Source organism: Melanerpes formicivorus, unplaced genomic scaffold, assembly GCF_026170545.1.
Source record: "Melanerpes formicivorus ecotype bairdi unplaced genomic scaffold, bMelFor1.0.p_v2 SCAF_7, whole genome shotgun sequence".
In the NCBI taxonomy this organism is placed as follows: Eukaryota; Metazoa; Chordata; class Aves; order Piciformes; family Picidae; genus Melanerpes; species Melanerpes formicivorus.
The window spans coordinates 24498037-24518223 of NW_027142359.1; the positions used below are offsets into that span (position 1 = coordinate 24498037).

Sequence of the window (20187 nt, forward strand, 5' to 3'; positions counted from 1 at the left end):
CTGCCAAGCCCCTGCCTCGCATTTCCCAACTGTCCACCCTCAGTGCTGCCAGCTTTGGCTGTGTCCACAAGACAGTGCAGGAAGAGGTGGTCTGGGTACTACTGCTGGTATTGCTGGCTGATAACCCTGGGGAGATTGCCCTCTGCTACATCATCTCATCCCCCTCCATCTCCTGCTGAGTGTTGCTGGAGAGGCCAAAGGAGGAGTAGTGGTGGCCCAAGCCCAGGGGAAGACGTCTTCTTCACCTGTAGGAAATGAGCTCATCTGTTTTGCTTCCTCTGTGCCAAGGACTTTAGGGAAGACTCTTGGGTTTTGGGCAGGAGCCGGTTTCAAAGACGAGCAATCCTGGCACAGGTGGAAGGTACCCAACAGCATCTTGGCAGGGAGCTGAAGCCCAGCCAAGCTCAGACTGAGGGGTTGCATGATACCTTGAAGACTTATGCCATGGCAAATAGTGTTGTTAGAGCAGAGTACGGTGGTCTTGGGTGTTCCTGGAGGGCAGTGATGAACGTCAGCTACATGGGGTTCCCACGCACCTCTCTATGTTCACTTCTCCCATGGTCCTGAGGAGAGGGGCTGGTGGTAGACCAGGGTTCTTGAAAGTGAAGGACCTCAAGAAGATGTGCATGGTTTCCCTAGTGCTGAAGGAGGAGGGTGCTAAATCTCTTCAGATGCTTCTCCCAACCTCAAAGCCCTAATTGCCGCTGTGTGCCAGGTCCTCCTCAACACTTCTGCCCACGGCATCCACCTCCTGGTGCTGTGATGGGTGTCTGCAGTGGGATGTGCTGGTGTCACCCTTCTTGCCTTGGGCTCAGTGTCAGGGCAGCAGAGATGCTGAGGTTCCTGCTCATGCCTTGGTGACCAGAGAAAGACTCCAGCATGGTGGAGTCTTGGAGACAAGCTTCTCCCCTTGCAGAGCCTCGTCTCAGCTCCTGCACTGGCCGACCAGGAGACGTGGTGCCAGTGACTCAGATGAAGATGAGGGCTTAATTAGCACAGGGAAAGGAGGGGAAGAGAGAGAAAAGAGAAAGAGCCTTTCATTGCAATAAGATTGATACCACCTCCCCCAGACAGTCACGTTCTGCCGCATCACCCTCCAGCCCGGCGTCATGTGCGCCGTGCCTGACACCAGAGGATAAATGGGGCCTGGGAAGCAGCTGTGAGGGACAGAGGGGAACTGCTGGGTTAAAAGCCTCACTGAAGTGATGTCTGGAGGCACTGAGTAGGGCTTGCCAGCATCCTTTTTAGCTGTTGGGCAAGACTTGGAGCTGCAGGGCCCTGCACCTCTGACATTGTCTTACATCCGCTGTGTCCCTGCAGGAATGGTAGGAGGAGGCAGAGTAGAGTGGTCCTGCTCAATGAGGACTTCTCTTCATACAGCTAGTTCCAATCCTTATGCCATGGACAGGGGTGTGCCTAGGGGCATCAAGGCACAGCTGACTGGGAGCTCCCTAGCACCTGGTACCCATCAAGGTTTGACAGGCACAGCCACATCATCCAGAAGAGCTTGGTGAGGCCAGCCTGGAGAAAGGATTGCTACTGTGCTAAAGCTAACACAGCATCCCCCTGACCTGGGTGCTGGTGTTGAAGATGTCACATGTGTTTTTTGTTTCCCCTCCAGACCAATGATGCCTTAGGAGCCACCTGGAACTGGCTGTACTTCATCCCCCTCATCATCATTGGATCCTTCTTTGTCCTCAACCTTGTCCTGGGAGTGCTGTCAGGGTAAGCAAGATGCCATCCTTCCCCTCCAGGCTGTGCCTGTTGCATGTCTCTGAGCACCTGACTCTTCCTGCTGCTGTGTGTCCCTGAATCCTAGTAGCTTGTTACTCCTATCTCCTCCAACTCTTCCTGCCCCACAGCAAAGGATCATTCCTCAGCTCAACTTAATGCCTTCACTCCCCAAGGAACTGGGAAAGGGGAAGGCTTACAGATGCTTTCTTGTTGTTTTGCCTTGTTGAAGAGCTCAGGGGTTTGGGCACCTGCAAGAAGTGGTCAGTGTTGATCTTCTGGTTGCTTGGGAGTTGCTAGAGGGGAGAGATGGGGATGGGTGAGGGCTTAGGGAAATGTACTGAATCCAGGGTGTGTCTGTAGTGGGACAGGCATTTGCTGGCTGATGGAGTGTGGTGGGCATGGGTTGGGATGCATTTGGGAATGATGTGGGGCACCTCTGTGCCATGCAGGCCGTGGTTGGGAGGACATGCCCAGTGCTGGTGAGAGATGAACAGTGATGAAGGTAGAGGTGTCTGAAGTGCATATGGAAAAGCTGGGGAGGTAGGGACGATGCAGTTGTCCCTCTTCTGCTCTTCCCAGGGGAAAGGAGGTTTTAAATCCAAGCCATTAAGCTGGGTTTGGAGAGAAAAAGACTTCTTGTCTCCATGACAATGAACTGTGGTTGCATCAGCGCATCCTCAGCTGCTGGCAGGGGTTGGTGCATGGAGATAGCATGTCCTCTTCTGCACTGGGAGGGGGATGAGGGCTCCTCTGCCCTTCCCACAGGTGGCATCAGGGACATCATGCCCTGCAGAAGGTAATTTTTTCTTAATTGCTTATGATGTCAAGAAAAAAAAAAGCCTGGGAAGCCCTTTGATGCAGGGACCAACATGGAGACTGGCCTTGATCATTTCTGTCACTGCCCTTGGTGTCTCTGTTAGTTGAGGTGTGGTGGCGCTGGTGGTGTTAGGAGTGCTTTTGGCATGGCAGCCTACACTTCAGGATCTGGTGGTGAACTGAGTTTGTCTGGGGTCTGACTGAATCCAGAGGCTCTGGGAACAGGCTGCAGAAAGAACTTCATTTTGTCTTGTGGGGAGGGAGCCCTCATGGAGGATGAGGATGTCCAAGCAGTGGTTTTTGCATTTCTTATGCCACATCCAGCTTGGGGATTTGAGCAACGTCCAGCTGGGTGTCAGTGTCAAGTGGAAAGTTGCCCAGAGAAGGAAAGTTAGGAAGTGAACTTGGTCAAGAACTGTAACAGGCTGCCCAGGGAGGTAGTGTATTCACCATCCCTGGAGATGTTCAAAAACTGTGTAGACACAGCACTTTGGAGCATAATTTAATGGCCACAGTGGTGCTGGGTTGATGGTTGGACCCAATGATCCTACAGGTCTTTTACAATCAAAATGATTCCATGAAGCCTGGGGCTGGGCAGCTGGAAAAGGCCCCTGCTGCTGTATTGCATCTCTCCAGTGTAGCACATTGAGTGCGCTCTGGAGCTTTTGGTGCTGGTGTGAGGCTGAGAGCAGCCTGCGGATATGGTGAAGTTTCACCACTCTGACCTGCAAGTCAGCCACTGGCAGGAGGACCACAGGGTGCCTGCTGGGATGCCCAGCCCATGCTCTGGGCCATACTTGGTTTCTTTTTGCTCTGGGACTCTGCAAGGCAGCTGTTCATGAGCCCACTGAGTTGGACACAGTTGTCTAGGGCTCTTCCCAGGCACCGGCTGGCATTTCCACTGTTTGTTTATCACTGATAGGGTTTGTACTGGGGAAGGATGCAAGTGGGTGGGTGGCCTAATTGGCAATGGAGATGCTCTTGTGGCGTGCCAGATACCTAGGGAAAAGCTCGACTGCTCAGCTCCCCGGAGGGCTGAGCAGGGTGAGCAACTGGAGGCGGCGAGCTGGGCTCTGCCACCCGATGGCATGTGTTGTCCTGTGGCTCAGTGGGTGCAGGACCTCAGCAGTGGTGAAGCATCCTCTTGCCAACGCTGATGCCTCAGAGCCATAGAGGGGTGTGATGCGAGGCATGAGATGTTACATGCAAACCATGCTGTCCTTGGGTGCAATAAGAAGGGCTTTGCTGCTGGTGTTGCTTGTTTAGTTGTTATTATTTTTAACACTTCTTGCCGTCCTTTAGTGCTGGAAGAGAGTAGTTGGCTCTGCTGCATGAAGGGAAGGGTGTGTCTTTGGCATCTCACAGCCTGTGACCTGGATGAGCAGGCAGGATCTGCCCAGATCCCCCTGCATTGTTGAGCTGGGAGGAGAGAATGTCACGTTGGGGATGAGCTCCATGGAAACATCTCCACGCAAAAGAAACCTTTCCCCAGCATTGCAAGGCTGCTTTGGGGGAAGACAGGCAGCCCAGCTAGCTGAAATCACGGTCACTCTGTTACCTCAGGGCGCAGTGGTGAACGGTGAGCCTTGGTAGCCTGCTTGCAGAAACCTGGACCTGCATTGCTTGCGAACTGCACCATCTGCACCAGCGAATAACAAGGTCCACTTGGGATTTCCAGCCTCCTTCTCAAAGTTCACGCTCACAAGCTGCTGCAGAGCTGCCTCTCTGCCCTCACTCCATCTCTGCAGCGGTTTTCTGTGGGGAAACAATCAAACACCCCAGGCAGGTCTTGAATGCGAAGAGGCTGCAGGAGGACATTTGTATGTTTAACTTGCCACCATCAGAAGTTTGCCGGAGCCCAGATTTAGCAATCTTCTGGTTGCGATGCGCATCTCTCCCAACAGTCAGTTCCCCAACTGTTAAGCTGAGGCATGACCTCCGTGATGTAAACAGCCTGGATCCATCTGCTCCTAAGCACAAAGTATGTGGGAGAGGAGAAGAAATGATTTCCATCATGCCGCGGCTCCTCGATTTTTTCCTCTCTAAATACTAAGGCGCACACATGCATGCGACGCTATTAAGAGGAGATGGAGCTGCTCCAGGCAGGGGCTTCCAGAGCCAGTTTTGCTGGGGCTTTGGCATTTATTTTACTGTGACTATTAACTTCACCCCCACCCCCCCCCTCTATGGGTGCAATTATGGATCAATTAATTCTAACTGGAAAGCAGGCAAGGGGAAAAAAAAAACTTGGCCCTGTTCCTCTTCGAGAGAGCAGGTATGAAGCCCAAGGAGATGTGACTGCTCAGCTTTTAAAGCTACACAAGCTACTGAAATAATTCTGGCAGAAGAGAGAGTCAGTGGGAGCGAGCGAGGATGGAGCATCAGCTGAAACGCCCTGTTTGCTGCCACATGGCAGCTGGCGGAGTCGGGAGCTCGGGAAGATGCTGAGACTCATACCAGGCATTGCCTGCTGCTGTCCTGTAGCCTGAGGTCGGTGTCATCCAGCGCCCTGCTGCGGTTGGGCAGGGTGTACCCACACCTCTGCACCTCTCCCTAAGGAGAACTTCAAAAGTGCAGAGAGCTGTGTTCTGCAGCCATCTCTGGCGTGGGATGGGTGGATGGGACCTCTTCCCACCTTACGGCTGCTGGCCTGTGGTGGTTGGTTGGCTTTGAGTCAGGGAGATGCAGAAGTTGCACTTGCCACAGAATGAAGATTTACAAAGAGCTGCTTCCCCTTCCTTGTGAAATGGGTGGGGCTTTGCTGTTCAGTTGTTTCTCCTGTAATGCTGTTTGGATCTGTGTGTTCATGCTGCATCTCTAGAGTAGCAGAGACCAGGTAAGAGCTGTACTCGCCAGTGCCCACTGCCTGCGACATGCATGGTCCCATGGCAGTAGTAGTAGCATCCCAGTAATGACCGCAGCTCAACTGGCCTAGCCACTGCAGAGGTTCTTCCTGGCAAGAGGCTGGCTTGTATCTGGCTTGTCACTGAGAGCAAGAAGTTGAAAGTGTGAAGATAAAAAATAAGCCATGCTTGAAGGAGTAACACTGAGGAGTCATGGAGTTTCTGATACCAGACAGGCTGTGCTTTGACTCTTTTCTGTCTCCTTTTCCTCATCCCCAGATTCACTGCAGAATCTGTCTTTCAGTTGAGGTAGACCTGTAACTCCGGTGAATTCCTTTCCCCTACCCAATCTTGTACTTCCAGTCTCTTTCTAGGGGGACAAAGTTACTATATTATTCTATTCTATTCATATATAATCACTGGAATTCCTGGTCTGCAGCAAGAGATGAGAGAGTGCAGAGTGGAAGGGGATGCTGCTTGACCTAGGAAGGCTGGATCTTTAAGTCTGCAAAAAAGAAGACCTCTGGAAGCTACTGGCAGAGCAAGAAGTTGAGCACAATGGCATGAAAAGTGAAATCCATCTACCTTGTACCAAACAAGAGAGTAATTTAAATCCTCCTAATTGCTTCCACTCATCCTGGTGATGTTCAGTCTTTTCTCCCTTTAAATCTTTTCTGCCCCCCACCCCCAGCTCTTGCACTAAGCCTTTGAAAGAGAAGACTAATGTTATAATTAAAGGATCAATTTGGCAAGATTTCTTTGTCTTAAGATCTTCTTTCTTTCAGGTTGGGTTAGCGCTGCCTTCCTAGTCTCCGGAGAGTTTTCTTCAGCTCCTTCAGGAGCCTTCTGTACCATCTCTGAAATCTTTTCACTTCACTTAATTTGAATTATATTTTTTTTTCCCCCATCCAATTTTGAGACATAACAAATGATGAATAAAACTAATTTTTATAGCAATTAATAACAAGGACACTGAAGGAACGAGTGTACATGTTCAGTGGAGGCAGGGACTTCTTGCTACCAGCTCTACACAAAACCTGGCCCCTGCGCATTCAAGAGGGATCAGATGGTTTGCAGTCAAAATCACCCAGGAAGAAGATTAATGTCTTGGAGGTAGGTGGTTTGTGGACAGGAAAAGCAGGGAGACGTGTCACCACAATGCAGGAAGGCTTGTGGGGAGATCATGAGGGATAGCGAGATGCCAGCAAACATGCCTGAGAAATATTCCGTCAGAAGTGTGAAAGCTTGGAAGTGTCGCTGGTGTTTGGTTTTGTTTTTTTCTTTCATGGTTGTAGCAGCTCAAGGAGTGGCTCAGATGAGATGTAAAATGGCTGTACCAGTTGTATGTTTGGAGATTCACTAGCTGGAACTGCTTTTGAATGGAGGGTGTGGGTGTAATGGGGAGGAGGACTGTGATGTCTCCTGTCAGGTTACCCAGCACCATCACGGGAGGCATATTGGTTGGGCTGTGTTTGGTGAGAAGCTGCCACACTTGTCCCTTTGTTCTGGCAAAGCTCCTGTGTCACCAATGTGGTATTTGAACATGAGTGAAGCAAAGGAGCCTTTGAGATCTTCATCTCTATTCAGCAGCCAGGTGGGCATCCATATTCAATGACTGACTCTCTGCCTTGCTCTGCTGTACCACCTTTCTGCAGAGGGCCTCCAAGCCCTTTGCAAAGAGAGACGTACGTCTGGTGTGCCGTGTCCCCTGGTGGTACAGGGAGTGATGACTCCTCTTACTGCCAGCCAGCCAGGATTAAAATAAATCCACAACAAAGAGACAACTCAGTGACTGTCCCCTTTGATTTCTCTTTGCAAATTATGTGCCAGTGTGTCTCTGCCTCTTCAGATTTGCTCTTATCTGTGCCTCCTCGCCAATCTTCTCTGTGGACTGCCTGTTGTACGTGGACTGTGAGTGAAAAGCCTCGGGTTAGATCCTCTTGGCAGAGCACTCGGCAGATAATTCTTGCTTACAGATTGCTTTACATGTAATCATCAAATTGTTTTGGGTTGGAAGGGACCTTTAAAGGTCATCTAGTCCACTCCCCCTGCAGTGAGCAGAGATATCTTCAACTAGAGCAGGTTGTTCAGCTTTTGAAGTTGCTTGTTCCAGATCATCATAATCTCCATCGTCTTGGTTAATGACAGCAATCGTGAGGCCATAGCAGCAGTTCTTTGACTTAGTGGATGGCTTTGGAGACACCCAATTTCTCCATGACCCACTCCATCCTTGCAAAGGGTTGCTGGGAATGGATCATGTGGCATTATCAGTTCTTTGTTATCAGTTCTTTGCATGTCGTGGGCGGCTGCTTGTATTGCAGTGGTGCGGTGACATATCTTACGGCTGCATTGTGGCTTTCACGCTTGAAGGTTGATTCTGAATTCGATGCATTTGTGTGTTGAATGCTCAGATGCTCTTGGGAAGTTAACATGATAAAATGTTGAAAATTAGTCTTTTTTTCTTCCTCCTCTGTGCTGTAACTCACCTGTAGTACTGTCCGTGCGCCTTCCATCTGCAGTTTGCTGTCGCTTGCAAAGGGGGACTGTAAAGCTGTTCTGCACTTGCAGAGGATAAAAACTGGAGCATAGCAGGGAAGGGGAGGAGTGACATTTCCCCAGCACTGCATGAGCCAGTGGGAGTGATTGTGAACAAAGCCCGGGGCTCTTGAAGCAGTGAAGCTGCACTGCCTGTACCAGCCCTGCCTGATAAGAGGCAAATAAAATCCAGAACTTCCATTTTTGCTTCTTGCTGCTGGAGCTACCACAGCCTTCACCACCTTGCTGTAGTTTTCTTGACCGTGCTATTGCTGCCCCTGGTGCAACACTGCAGGCTTCCCTGAGCAATAAGGACATAGCATAGCATTAACCAGGTTGGTAGAGACCTTTGAGAAGATGCCAACCTCATCTTGGAACTTGGAAAAACGCTGAAATGGAGACTCTACAACTGGCATGCCTGTGGCTCCCTTCTTCTGGTGGTATTTCCCTTTTTGTCATGTATTAGTCTCTCCTTCAAAACAATGAGCTCTCAGAACTGTTGGTTGCTCTAGGCCCAATCTAAGAGTTGTGAAAAACCTATCTGGTTTTTAAAGGTCACCACAGCAGGGTTGAGCTGAAGACAAAGCCTGTTTGAAGACAAAAACCTGTTCTTGGATGAAGGAGAGCTTGTTGCCTGAAGCTAACTGCAGACAAGAAGCAGGGATTACTTGAGAGAAGAGAGGAGATATTTAAAGTCCTTGCTGTTCAGTGCACTGTGTTCCCCATTAGCAAATGCAGAGTGAGTTCTCCTGCATTTCTTACTGCTTTGAGTCATTTGAGTGTCTCCACTTCTGCTCTGGCTCTCCTCAAGTATGAATTATTTGAATCCGTGAACTTCGTCTTCAAAGCTGCCCAAAGCTTGGACCTGATAGATCCCGTAACATAAGTGGCCAACAGTGACCCTGTCCCTGCTGTTTTGGGCTCTACATAGAGCCATGATGGCCAAAGTCTCCTTAGTGATTTCTTTAATGAGCTCTGTAGCGCTGAGAATCTTGACTTTGGTTGGCTGCTCATCTGGAGCCCTTTTGTCCTCTCCCCACTTATGGAGACAGTTTCCCATTTGGGCTGCCTTGCCTCTGTGTCTTCATGTTGTCATTGCCTGTCCCTTCTGCCTCTGTTTTTGCTCACTTCTCCTTAGTGCAGGGTGTCTATGCAAACTAGTGCAATGAGGTGTCATTGCTTGTTTCAATCCTATCTAATGCAAGCCTCTTTAGTACCTGTTAGAAGTGACAGACATCAGCAAGTACCTATAGTAAAATCTGTTTTAAATCAGTCATAAAATACAAGGTTGTAAGGAACCTCAAAGATCATCTGGTCCAACCTTTCTTGGCACAGGTAAGATCTAGACAAGATGGCCCAGCACCCGCTCCAGCTGAATCTTCGAGGTGGCCAATGCTGGGGACTCCACCACTTCCCTGGGGAAATTATTCTAATGATTGTTCTCATTGTGAAAAATTTTCCTTTTGTGTCCAATGGGAATCTCCACAGGAGTAACATGCAGCCCTTAATCATTGTTAAAAGAGGGTCTCCATCTTCTTTGTACCCACCCTTTAAATACTGGAACATGGTGCTGACATCTACACTAAGCCTTTATTTTCTCAAGGCTGAGCAAATCGAATTCTCTCAACTGTTCCTCACATGGCAGCTGCCCGGTCCTTGGATCATCTTGGTTGCTCTTTTCTGGACCCTCTCCAGTCTGTCCATACCTTTTTTGTGTGTGTGGTAGGGAACAGAATTTAACACAGTATTCCAGGTGGGACCTGGTGTGTGCTAAGTAGAGTGGGATAGTGACTTTTTTATCGCTGCTGGTGATGCCATTGTTGATGCAACCCAGCATTCCACTGCAGAATATTGTTCACTCCTATTGAGCATGTTGTCCACCAGCACCCTCAAATTCCTTTCCACTGAGCTGTTCCCCAGACAGGTAGATCCCAGCCTGTTCTTCCCTCCTGGGTTATATTTTCCCAACACCATACACTTGGCTGTGTTGAACTTCATCATCTTGTTAGTCTAGTCTTCCAGAATCTCCATTTTTTTCCACAGGATGGCTTTTGTGGTGGGTTAACGCCTTTTTCTGAAAACAAAAGAAGAAAGCAGGGCGGAGGGCTTGCGGGTACTTTACCCTCCCTGCAGGGCGTTTCCCCTGGGAAAGCTGAGTCTGTTCCACTCCCCCCTCCCTGCCCAGCTAGGGTATAAAAAGATGATTGGGGAAGCCACCGCCACGTTGGGCGCCAAAAAATTGTAGTGGTTTGAGCCTTAACTGAGAGTTAAAAGCTCAAATGGGGAAAAGGCTGAGAATCTCTTCCCCACTCTCCCCCCCCCCCCCCCAAACAGGGAGAGGGTAAAAAAAAGGGTAAGGAGCAAATCCACTAAACAACAATCTGGAGTCAGCTTGGAAGTAGAGAGGTGATTAATTTTTCTTCAAATTATATATATGACAATAACAGGGAAAAAAAAGGTTCACAAGGGCAAGGAACAAGAATGGATGGGAGGGGGACAGAAAAGAATAATACAAAACCAGTCTTTCTCTGAGGAGGACCATGTGGCTCAGTTGGTAGGGCATGAGACTCTGAGTGTTGAGATTGTGGGTTCGAGCCTGCAATGGGCAGTGATGTCCTTCTTTTTATACCCTAGCTGGGCAGGGAGGGGGGAGTGGAACAGACTCAGCTTTCCCAGGGAAAACACCCTGCAGGGAGGGTAAAGTACCGGCAAGCCCTCTGCCCTGCTTTCTTCTTTTGTTTTCAGAAAAAGGCGTTAAGCCACCACAGCTTTCCCTTCCAAAGTGTCCATTTCTCCACTCTGTTTGGTATCAGCAAACTTATCAGGGTACACTTGATAGCCTCATTCAGATTGCTTATTAATATATTAAAGAGCATTGGGCCCATATCAATCCTTGGGGACCCACTTGTGACAGGCTGCCAGTTTGAGTTATTTACCACCACCCTCTGGGTGCAGCCTATCAACCAGTCCTCACTCACCACACAAACCACTTGCCTAGACCCAAACACATCAATTTGTCTAGGGGAAGGCTGTGGGAATAATAGAATCAATAAGGTTAGAAAAGACCTCAAAGGTCATCAAGTCCGACCTGTCACCCAACACCTCATGACAACTAAACCATGGCTTCAAGTGCCATGTCCAATCCCTTTTTGACCCCCTCCAGGGATGGTGACTCCACCACCTCCCTGGGCAGCCCATTCCAATGACTAACAGCTCTCTCTGTGAAGAACTTTCTCCTCACCTCCAGCCTAAACTTCCCCTGGTGCAGCTTGAGACTGTGTCCTCTTGTTCTGGTGCTGGTTGCCTGGGAGAATCTCAGGGAAAGTGATGGAGCAGATTATCCTGGCGGCAATAACTGCGCACCTGAAGGATGGCCAAGGGCTCAGGTCCAGCCAACATGGATTCAGGAAGGGCAGATCCTGCCTCTCCAACCTGATCTCTTTCTATGATCAGGTGACCCGTCTGGTGGATGTGGGGAGGCCTGTGGATGTGGTCTACCTGGACTTCAGCAAGGCCTTTGACACCGTCCCCCACAGCAAACTGCTGGCTAAGATGTCAGCCCGTGGATTGGACCATTACACTCTGTGCTGGGTTAGGAACTGGCTGGAGGGCCGGGCCCAGAGAGTGGTAGTGAACGGTGCCACATCCAGCTGGCGGCCAGTCACTAGTGGTGTCCCCCAGGGATCAGTGCTGGGCCCTGTCCTCTTCAACATATTCATCGATGATCTGGATGAAGGGGTAGAGTCAGTCATCAGCAAGTTTGCAGATGACACAAAGTTGGGGGCAGATGTTAGTCAGTTAGAGGGTAGAAAGGCTCTGCAGAGGGACCTCGACCGACTGGTCAGATGGGCAGAGTCCAATGGGATATCATTCAACAAGTCCAAGTGCTGAGTGCTGCACTTTGGCTACGGCAATCCCATGCAGAGCTACAGGCTGGGGTCAGAGTAGCTGGAGAGCTCCCAAACAGAGAGGGACCTGGGTGTGCTGATTGACAGCCACCTGAATATGAGCCAACAGTGTGCCCAGGTGGCCAGGAGGGCCAATAGCATCCTGGCCTGCATTAGGAATAGTGTGGCCAGCAGGAGCAGGGAGGTGATAGTGCCCCTGTACTCTGCTTTGGTTAGGCCACACCTTGAGTACTGTGTCCAGTTCTGGGCCCCTCAGTTTAAGAAAGACATCGAAACACTTGAGCGTGTCCAGAGAAGGGCAACAAGGCTGGTGAGAGGCCTTGAACACAAGCCCTATGAGGAGAGGCTGAGGGAGCTGGGATTGTTTAGCCTGGAGAAGAGGAGGCTCAGGGGTGACCTCATTGCCCTCTACAACTACCTGAAGGGTGGCTGTAGCCAGGAAGGGGTTGGGCTCTTCTCCCAGGCAACCAGCACCAGAACAAGGGGACACAGTCTCAAGCTGCGCCAGGGGAGGTTTAGACTCGAGGTGAGGAGGAAGTTCTTCATCGAGCGAGTCATTCGTCATTGGAATGGGTTGCCCAGGGAGGTGGTTGAGTCATCGACCCTGGAGGTGTTCAAGGGGAGATTGGACGTGGCACTTGGTGCCATGGTCTAGGCATGGGGTCTGTGTTGATAGGTTGGACTCGATGATCCTCGAGGTCCTTTCCAACCTAAGTGATACTGTGATACTGTGAGAAGAGACCAATCCCCTCCCGGCTACAACCTCCTTTCAGGTAGTTGTAGGAAGCAATATGGTTTCCCCTGAGCCTCCTCTTCTCCAGGCTAAACAACCCCAGCTCCCTCAGCCTCTCCTCATAGTGCTTGTGCTTGAGACCTCTCCCCAGCCTCGTTGCCCTTCTCTGGATATGTTCAAGAGTCTCAATGTCCTTCTTAAATTGAGGTGCCCAGAACTGGAATCACATCAAAGGTCTGGTTGAAATCCAGGTAGTCGATCATGAGTTTTATCCAAGGTAGAAGAAACCCATCAGCATCTGGCCTTTCTTAAATAGGACAGTGATGTAATGGGTGATCTTAGGGCTGGTATCTCCCAGCTCCTTCCCATTTCACTGTTTGATGTCGCCAACAGCTTGTCAGCTTTTCATCCCCCAACTCGGGTGTCTGCTGGCACTCTATAAATGTGCTCTCTTTCGCATCGTCAGCTCTGCGCTCTGCTTCTCGCTGCAGCTTCGTCACTACGCGGCAAACACATAACCCTCACTGAACTACACGGCCATGAGCTGAAGTTCATGGCTACCGCTGGAAGGGGATATAAGAAATAAGATTTTTCTCTTTCCCTTTTTTTTGGATACTCTTGCTTTTCACAAGTTAATGCTTCGTGAGAAGACTTTCTTGAAGCAGCTCATCTTCATTAAGGAATCTTAGAGTCCTGGAATAGTTTGGGTTGGAAAGGACCTTTAAAGGTCATCAAGCCCACCCTCCCTGCATAGATAGAATAGACTAGAATTAACCAGGTTGGAAAAGACCTTTGAGATCGAGTCCAACCTATCATGCAACACTATCTAATCAACTAAATCATGGCACCAAGCACCCCTTCAAGTCTCTTCCTAAACACTTCCAGTGATGGTGACTTCACCACCTCCCTGGACAGCCCATTCCAAAAGCCAATCACTCTTTCTGTGAAGAACTTCCTCCTAACATCCAGCCTAAACCTCCCCTGGCACAGCTTGAGACTGTGTCCTCTTGTTCTGGACTGGTTGCCTGGCAGAAGAGGCCAACCCCCACCTGGCCACAACCTTCCTTCAGGGACTTGTAGACAGCAATAAGGTCTCCCCTGAGCCTCCTCTTTTCCAGGCTAAGCAACCCCAGCTCCCTCAACCTCTCCCCTTAGAGTGGTCAGGCATTGGAACAGGTGGGTGAGGGAGGTGGTGGAGTTACCGTCCATGGAGGTGTGCAAGAAATGTGTAGACATGGCTGTTTGGGACACGATTTAATGGCAGAGGTGGTGTTTAAGTTGATGGCTGGTTTTGATGATCTTAGAGGTCACAGAATCACAGAACATTGGAAAAGGCCTCCAAGACCTACCTTTGGCCCAGTACTAAAGGGCCAACACTAAACCACATCTGTAAGCTCCAGGTCCACATGCTGTTTAAACACCTCCAGGGGTGGTGACAGGGAGGGCCTTTTCCAAATGAAACAATTCTGTGATCCTGTCTTCAGGCTGCTCAAGGTCATGTTGAAAAGGGCTCTGAATCGCCTCTGACTTTGGGAAATTCAAGTCAACTTAAATTAAGCAGTTCACCCTTATCCAGAAAGCATGTTGCCTTCTTCAATGCAGACAAGTGAAGCACATTGTCCCTCTGCAAAGGTTTTGGTACCTTTTGGACACCCTGCTCTAGCCTTAGCTGTTGGTTCAGTGCAATAATCCTGTGCCAGCTGAGTGCCAGCTCTGCTGTGCCTGCTTGCCACCGTCTGTTTGAGCTGAAGCACCAGGTTACAGACTGCACAGTTAGTTCAACACTCTTCCTTGAGTTCCTTTACACCTCTTGGGTAAATACCATCTGATCCCTCTGGTTTGCAACTGTCTCATCCGTGTTTTCCAAACCGTCTGTTGTCAGTTCTGTCCCATAACCTCCTCTGACACCCTCCTGGGATTTGAAGGCAGTTTATTCCTCAAATTGTGGTGCTCAGACCTGAAGCAGAGCCGTGAGCTGACACCCCATGAGTGCTGAGGAGAGCAGCAGTCTTACCTGATGTCTTACAGATGGTGTTCCTTGTTATTCATCCCATTATATATGTTTTGGTTTGGGTGTTTTTTTCACAGCACCATGGTACTGCTGTCTCATCCTCAGCCTGTAATTGAGTATTTCTCCCTTCCCACCCTATCTTTTTTGCTGCTTCATATTGTTTTAAGACCACTTTGTTGAATTATTTGTTGGAGACACCTCTGGTTTGTTGGAACAGATTTGTTGGTGGCAAAAGGCAATGAACTGATGGGTTTGAAGGTGGCTGGCTTGTTGCTTCAGACCGTGGAAGCCACAGTATTGATGTGACCACCATTATATACCTGCCCTGAACTCAAAGGAGCTCCAAAAAAAGGGAGAAAAGTGGGTTGCAGTATCTGTGACTTCTTTTTTTTTTCCCCCTTAACTGCTTTTGCTTTCTTGTGGGAGTTTTTGGTGGTGTTTGGTTTTGTTTGGTTGGTTTTTAGCTTTTCTCCATTTTTACTTGTTTTCTTTCAAGAAAGGGCCCATTTTCAAGATAGATGTGTCCACATGGCTTTTTCTCCCATTAAAACCAGACCTGGGATCTCCAATCCTTCCAGCAGAGCACACTGATGCTGTGAAAGCATTGCTCCCTGGTGTGACTGAGGGTGCAGAGCCCCCAGGAGAAAGGTGGCCAAATGCTGTGGTGTCCCCTCAAGATCTCCTGCCAGGAGCAGAGACGCTCTCAGGACATGTGAGGGGAATGCCAAGGCTGTAGAGGAGAATTTTCAGGCAAAGGAGGAACGCAAACCATCTGTGCTCCAGTCACCCTGGCAGGCTGGGTACATACAGATGGTACATTGCTCCCCAGCTCCCACCATGACCTTCAGCACTTGCTTCTATCACTCGCTGCATGCCTTTGGCTTTACAAGGCCCAACAGGGAAGGGCTGAAATGACACAGGGTAGGCACAAACAGAACTCAGCTTTTGTGGGTGGATGTTTTCATGCTGGTGGCATCAAAATTTTGGGCCAGGACACTCAAGTGGACAAACAGAAATACTGCTGGTTAGAACTGTGCAATCTGCCAGGGTCCCCTGAGGTTTCTTGCAGCACAGCCCTAGACTCTTTGCAAAGCAAAATCAGGCCATCCTTACACAACAGCTTGCCCAGGAAGGTAGTGGAGTCCCCATCCCTGGAAGGAATTAAGAGTTATGTAGATGTAGTGCTTGGTGATATGGCTTAGTCAAATACTTGTCATAGAATGGCTTTGGTTGGAAAAGGCCTCTAAGATCATTGAGTGCAACTGTCGGCCTAACACCATATCCATGAAACCATGTCCCAAAGTGCCATGCTCCACCACCTCCCTGGTCAGCCTGTTCCAATGCTTGACCACTCTTTCTGCAAAGAAATTTTTCCTAATAGCCATCTTAAACTAACCCTGGCACAATTTCAGGTCATTTCTTCTCATCCTACTGCCTGCCCCCACCTCACTCCAACCTCCTTTTGGGTAGTTGTAGAGAGCAATGAGGTCTCCCCTCAGCCTTCTCCAAACTAAACAATCAAGGTTCCCTCAGCTGCTCCTCACCAGACCTCTTCTCTAGACCTTTCACCATCTTTGTTGCCCTTCTCTGGACACACTCCAGAACATCAATGTTTTTCTTGTAGTAAGGGGCCTAAAACTGAGCATGGTATTCAAGATGCAGCCTCACCAGTGCTGACTACAGGGAACAATCACTTCCCTATTGGAATGGAATGGAATGGAATAGAGTAGAATTAACCAGGTTGGAAAATAACTTTGAGATCATCGAGTCCAACCTATCATCCAAGACCATCTAATCAACTAAGCCATGGCACCAAGCACCCCATCCAGTCTCTTCCTAAACACCTCCAGTGATGGTGACTCCAGCACCTTCCTAGGCAGCCCATTCCAATGGCAAATCACTCTTTCTGTGCAGAACTTCCTCCTAACATCCAGCCTAAACCTCCCCTGGCACAGCCTGAGACTGTGTCCTCTTGTTCTGCTGCTGGTTGCCTGGAAGAAGAGACCAATCCCCACCTGGCTACAACCTCCCTGCAGGTAGTTGTAGAGAGCAATAAGGTCTGCCCTGAGCCTCCTCTTCTCCAGGAAGAGAACTCTCTACTCCAGCTGGCCACACTATTGCTGATTCAGGCCAGGATGCTGTTGGCCTTCTTAGGCACCTGAGCACACCACTCTCAGTGTTAGTGCTAATGATTGGCCTCGATGATCTCAAAGGTCTGTTCTAGTCTAGTCTTTTATTCTGTGATTCTGTAATTTGACCCAAACCCACTGGGGACCAGAGCCCTTCAATGGGTGGCAAGTGCCCGGCTCTCTGGGCGACACCATGCGGCCCTGCCTGCGCCTTGGCGCCTTCCCAGGCAGCTGTCAGTCAGCAGCGCTGGCCCTGTTCTCACTCACACACAGTATTATCTCTACCCGCTGCTGCAAATTGGCTCTGAGCAATCCTTGATCTGTCAGCATCGCCTACCCACTCTCAGATGTCACCAGCCCCCGCTGCTGCCCTGCTCAGTAATGTGTCTCTCTGAAATGTAATAATTCATTAACTTGAGCTTAACTTTTTGTTTTTCCTTTTTCTTTTTTTTTTTTTTTTTATTTTCCCCTCTTTCTTTCTTTCCCCCCTCCCCTCTCTGCCACCCCTTCCTCCTTCTAATGGACAAAAGCAATTAAGCTCCATTAGGGATCAAGTGTGTGGGAACTGTCTCCCTCGGAGACGCTGTGCAGCTGCACTGCTGCCTTGTCCCTGGATGCGTGTGGCACCAGCTTCTTGCAAGTCAGGGCTCTGTGAGCAAAGGGTTGGGTAAGGGGAAAAAATACTGTTCAGCAATGGGGGGACTGGGAAAGGTGATCCCAGTCCTTCTTCTGGGAGAAGACGATTTGAAGCTCCTCCACTCTTCCTGGCTGGATTTCATCATGGACACATGATGATGATGCCTTCTCTTGCCGTGCAGCATAAGGAGACACCAACCACAGGAGAGGAAGAGCTGAAAGACAGGGGAGTGGGCAAGAGAGGTGGCAGAGAGGGGCCACATTTCTAGCTAATGTAAAGCATGGGAAGCTTTCTAGGTGCTCCTTATCACAGAATATATCTGTGGGGTCCTGCTGGCAAAAGTTCTGTCAAGGTGCTGGCTGTCCCTATGTCTCTGGGACAGACGTTCAGCACACTGGAGAACCAATGAACCAAACCAGAGGGAGAGAGGCAGCTTCCCAACTAGCTCTGGCTGCAGACAGCATCCTCTCATAGCTTGATGTCCCAAATTTGCTAACAAAAGCCGCTGATGGCACAGCCAAAGTGGTCCTGCCTTTCCTCCAGCTAGGGCAAGGAGGGTTTTGGCATGGCATGCCCAAAGCTGAGAGTGCATTTTGCTGTTGGCTGCGGGAGGTCCTTCCTTCTCCCCCATCTCCTCCCGCCCTCCTCCCCTCCGCTTAGGCTGCTTTTCTCTTCCTTGCTTTTTGTTCTCTCCCCCTTCTCTGCCCCAGGAAGAAAGTCTCATTTCAGTCTGAAAGCCAGCAGTGGAGGGGGAGAGTCATTTGATGCTTAATGCCAGAGCGGCAGGAAACTTCACCTTCCTGGGGTGGAATTAAAATCGCTTGAATTGTTTGGGGATCTCGAACAAGAGGTGCAGGGAACATTCAAGGCTTTTCACACAAACACGCGCGCGCACACACATGCGAAAGCCCACACAGCATTAAGGGTGTAATAGCTCAGCTTGGGTAATGCACTTGAACTCTCTCTGCAGCAGACAGACCAGTTCTTGCAGTTCTTCTGAATCTTTTTTTTTTCCCCTTCCTTTCCTGGTTTTGGAAGCTGGAGATTGCTGCTAGTCTCCAGGGAGAGAGACGTTTGTCTTGCAGAGAGAACAGTGCTAGTTGTTCTTCCACTTATGCTTTCCTGGGACCAGGAAAGGGCTGAGGACATGGGTTGGGTTACTCTGTGCAGTTGGTGCTCTGTGCTCATCAAGGCTTGAGGGACCTGCACCCAGGAGATTGCATCCCGATGGTGATGTTCCAAGGAAGGAATAGAGTAGAGTAGAATAGAGTAGAATAGAATAGAATAGAATAGAATAGAATAGAATAGAATAGAATAGAATAGAATAGAATAGAATAGACCAGGTTGGAAAAGACCTTTGAGATCAGAGAGTCCAAACTATCATCCAACACTATCCAATCAACTAAATCGTGGCACCAAGCACCCAATCCAGCCTCTTCCTAAACACCTCCAGTGATGGTGATTCCAGCACCTCCCCGGGCAGCACATTCCAATGGCCAATCACTCTTTCTATGAAGAACTTCCTCCTCACATCCAGCCTAAACCTCCCCTGGTGCAGCTTGAGACTGTGTCCTCTTGTTCTGGCGCTGGTTGCCTGGGAGAAGAGACCAACCCCCACCTGGCTATGACCTCCCTTCAGGTAGTTGTAGACAGCAATAAGGTCTCCCCTGAGCCTCCTCTTCTCCAGGCTAAGCAACCCCAGCTCCCTCAGCCTCTCCTCATAGGACTTGTGCTCTAAACCCCTCCCCAGCTTTGTTGCCCTTCTCTGGACACATTCCAGCAAATCAACATCTTTCCTGAACTGAGGAAGGGTGTGCTGAGGTGATGTCTGGTGTGACAGATGCTGCCTGTGTGCACATGTGGTCATCATCAGAGGTACAGTGTGTGGGTTTAGATGCCCCAGGCACATGGTGTATGCAAGCGCACAGGGTGGTAGGTCTGGCTGTGTTGTCTTGTATATAACCCATGGGGGGGGGGGGGGGGTTGCCTACATTGCCACCCCTGTGCTTCACAGAATGCCAAGTTAGAAGACAGCCCAAGGGTCATCTATTCCAACCTTTCTAGGTGGTAATGTAGTTGAAATGAGCCGGCCCAGCACCCTGTCCAGCTGAGTCTTAAAGCTGTCCAGTGTAGGAGATTCCACTGCTTCCCTTGGGAGACGATTCCAGTCTCTTACTGCTCTCATGGTGAAACATTTTCTTCTGGAGTCCAATCAGAATCTCCTTTCCCCTTGTCTTTTCCATGGGACTCCTTGTAATGCAAGAGTCTCCATCCGCCTGGTAGCCACCCTTTATGTACTGGTGCATGCTAATAAGGTCTCCCCTGAGCTTTTCCTTCTCAAGGCTGAAGCAACCCAGTTCTCTCAGCCTTTCTTCACACAGCAGGTCTGCCAGTCCTCTGATCATTCTCGTGGTCCTTCTCTGGACACTTTCCAGCATGTCCACATCTCTTCTGTATAGGTTGCTGCCAAGTATTTTCATTTCTCTGAGTGTGTGTGATGGTCTTTGCATATGTACTTCAGGTATTCATCATACAAGATGGTGAAAAGATCTGCATGGGTCTCCTGCATATGGCAGCAAGTGTATGCAAACCAGAAAGCAGACCATGCTTACTGTCATGGTCTTGTGTTTTGATAACCTATGAGAAGGTGTAAATAGCCCTATCTGCATGTAGAATCACAGACTGTTTGAGTTGGAAGGGACCTTTAAGTGTTATCTAGTCTAACCCCCTTGCATCAGCAGGGACATCTTCAGCCAGATGAGGCTGCCCAGAGCCCCATCCAACCTGACCCTGAAGATTTCTTTGCACAGTTGTGGACTAGGCTATAGATGAAACCATGTG

The 20187-nt window shown here is 49.6% G+C and overlaps 1 protein-coding gene across 1 annotated transcript in view; it reads left to right on the forward strand.

Moving 5' to 3' along the window:
• The window catches only part of CACNA1E (calcium voltage-gated channel subunit alpha1 E), a 136899-nt gene that overhangs the window by 62634 nt on the left and 54078 nt on the right, over nt 1-20187 (forward strand). The window contains 1 exon segment of the mRNA XM_068141457.1: nt 1622-1725. Coding sequence (XP_067997558.1) covers nt 1622-1725 — 104 coding nt within the window.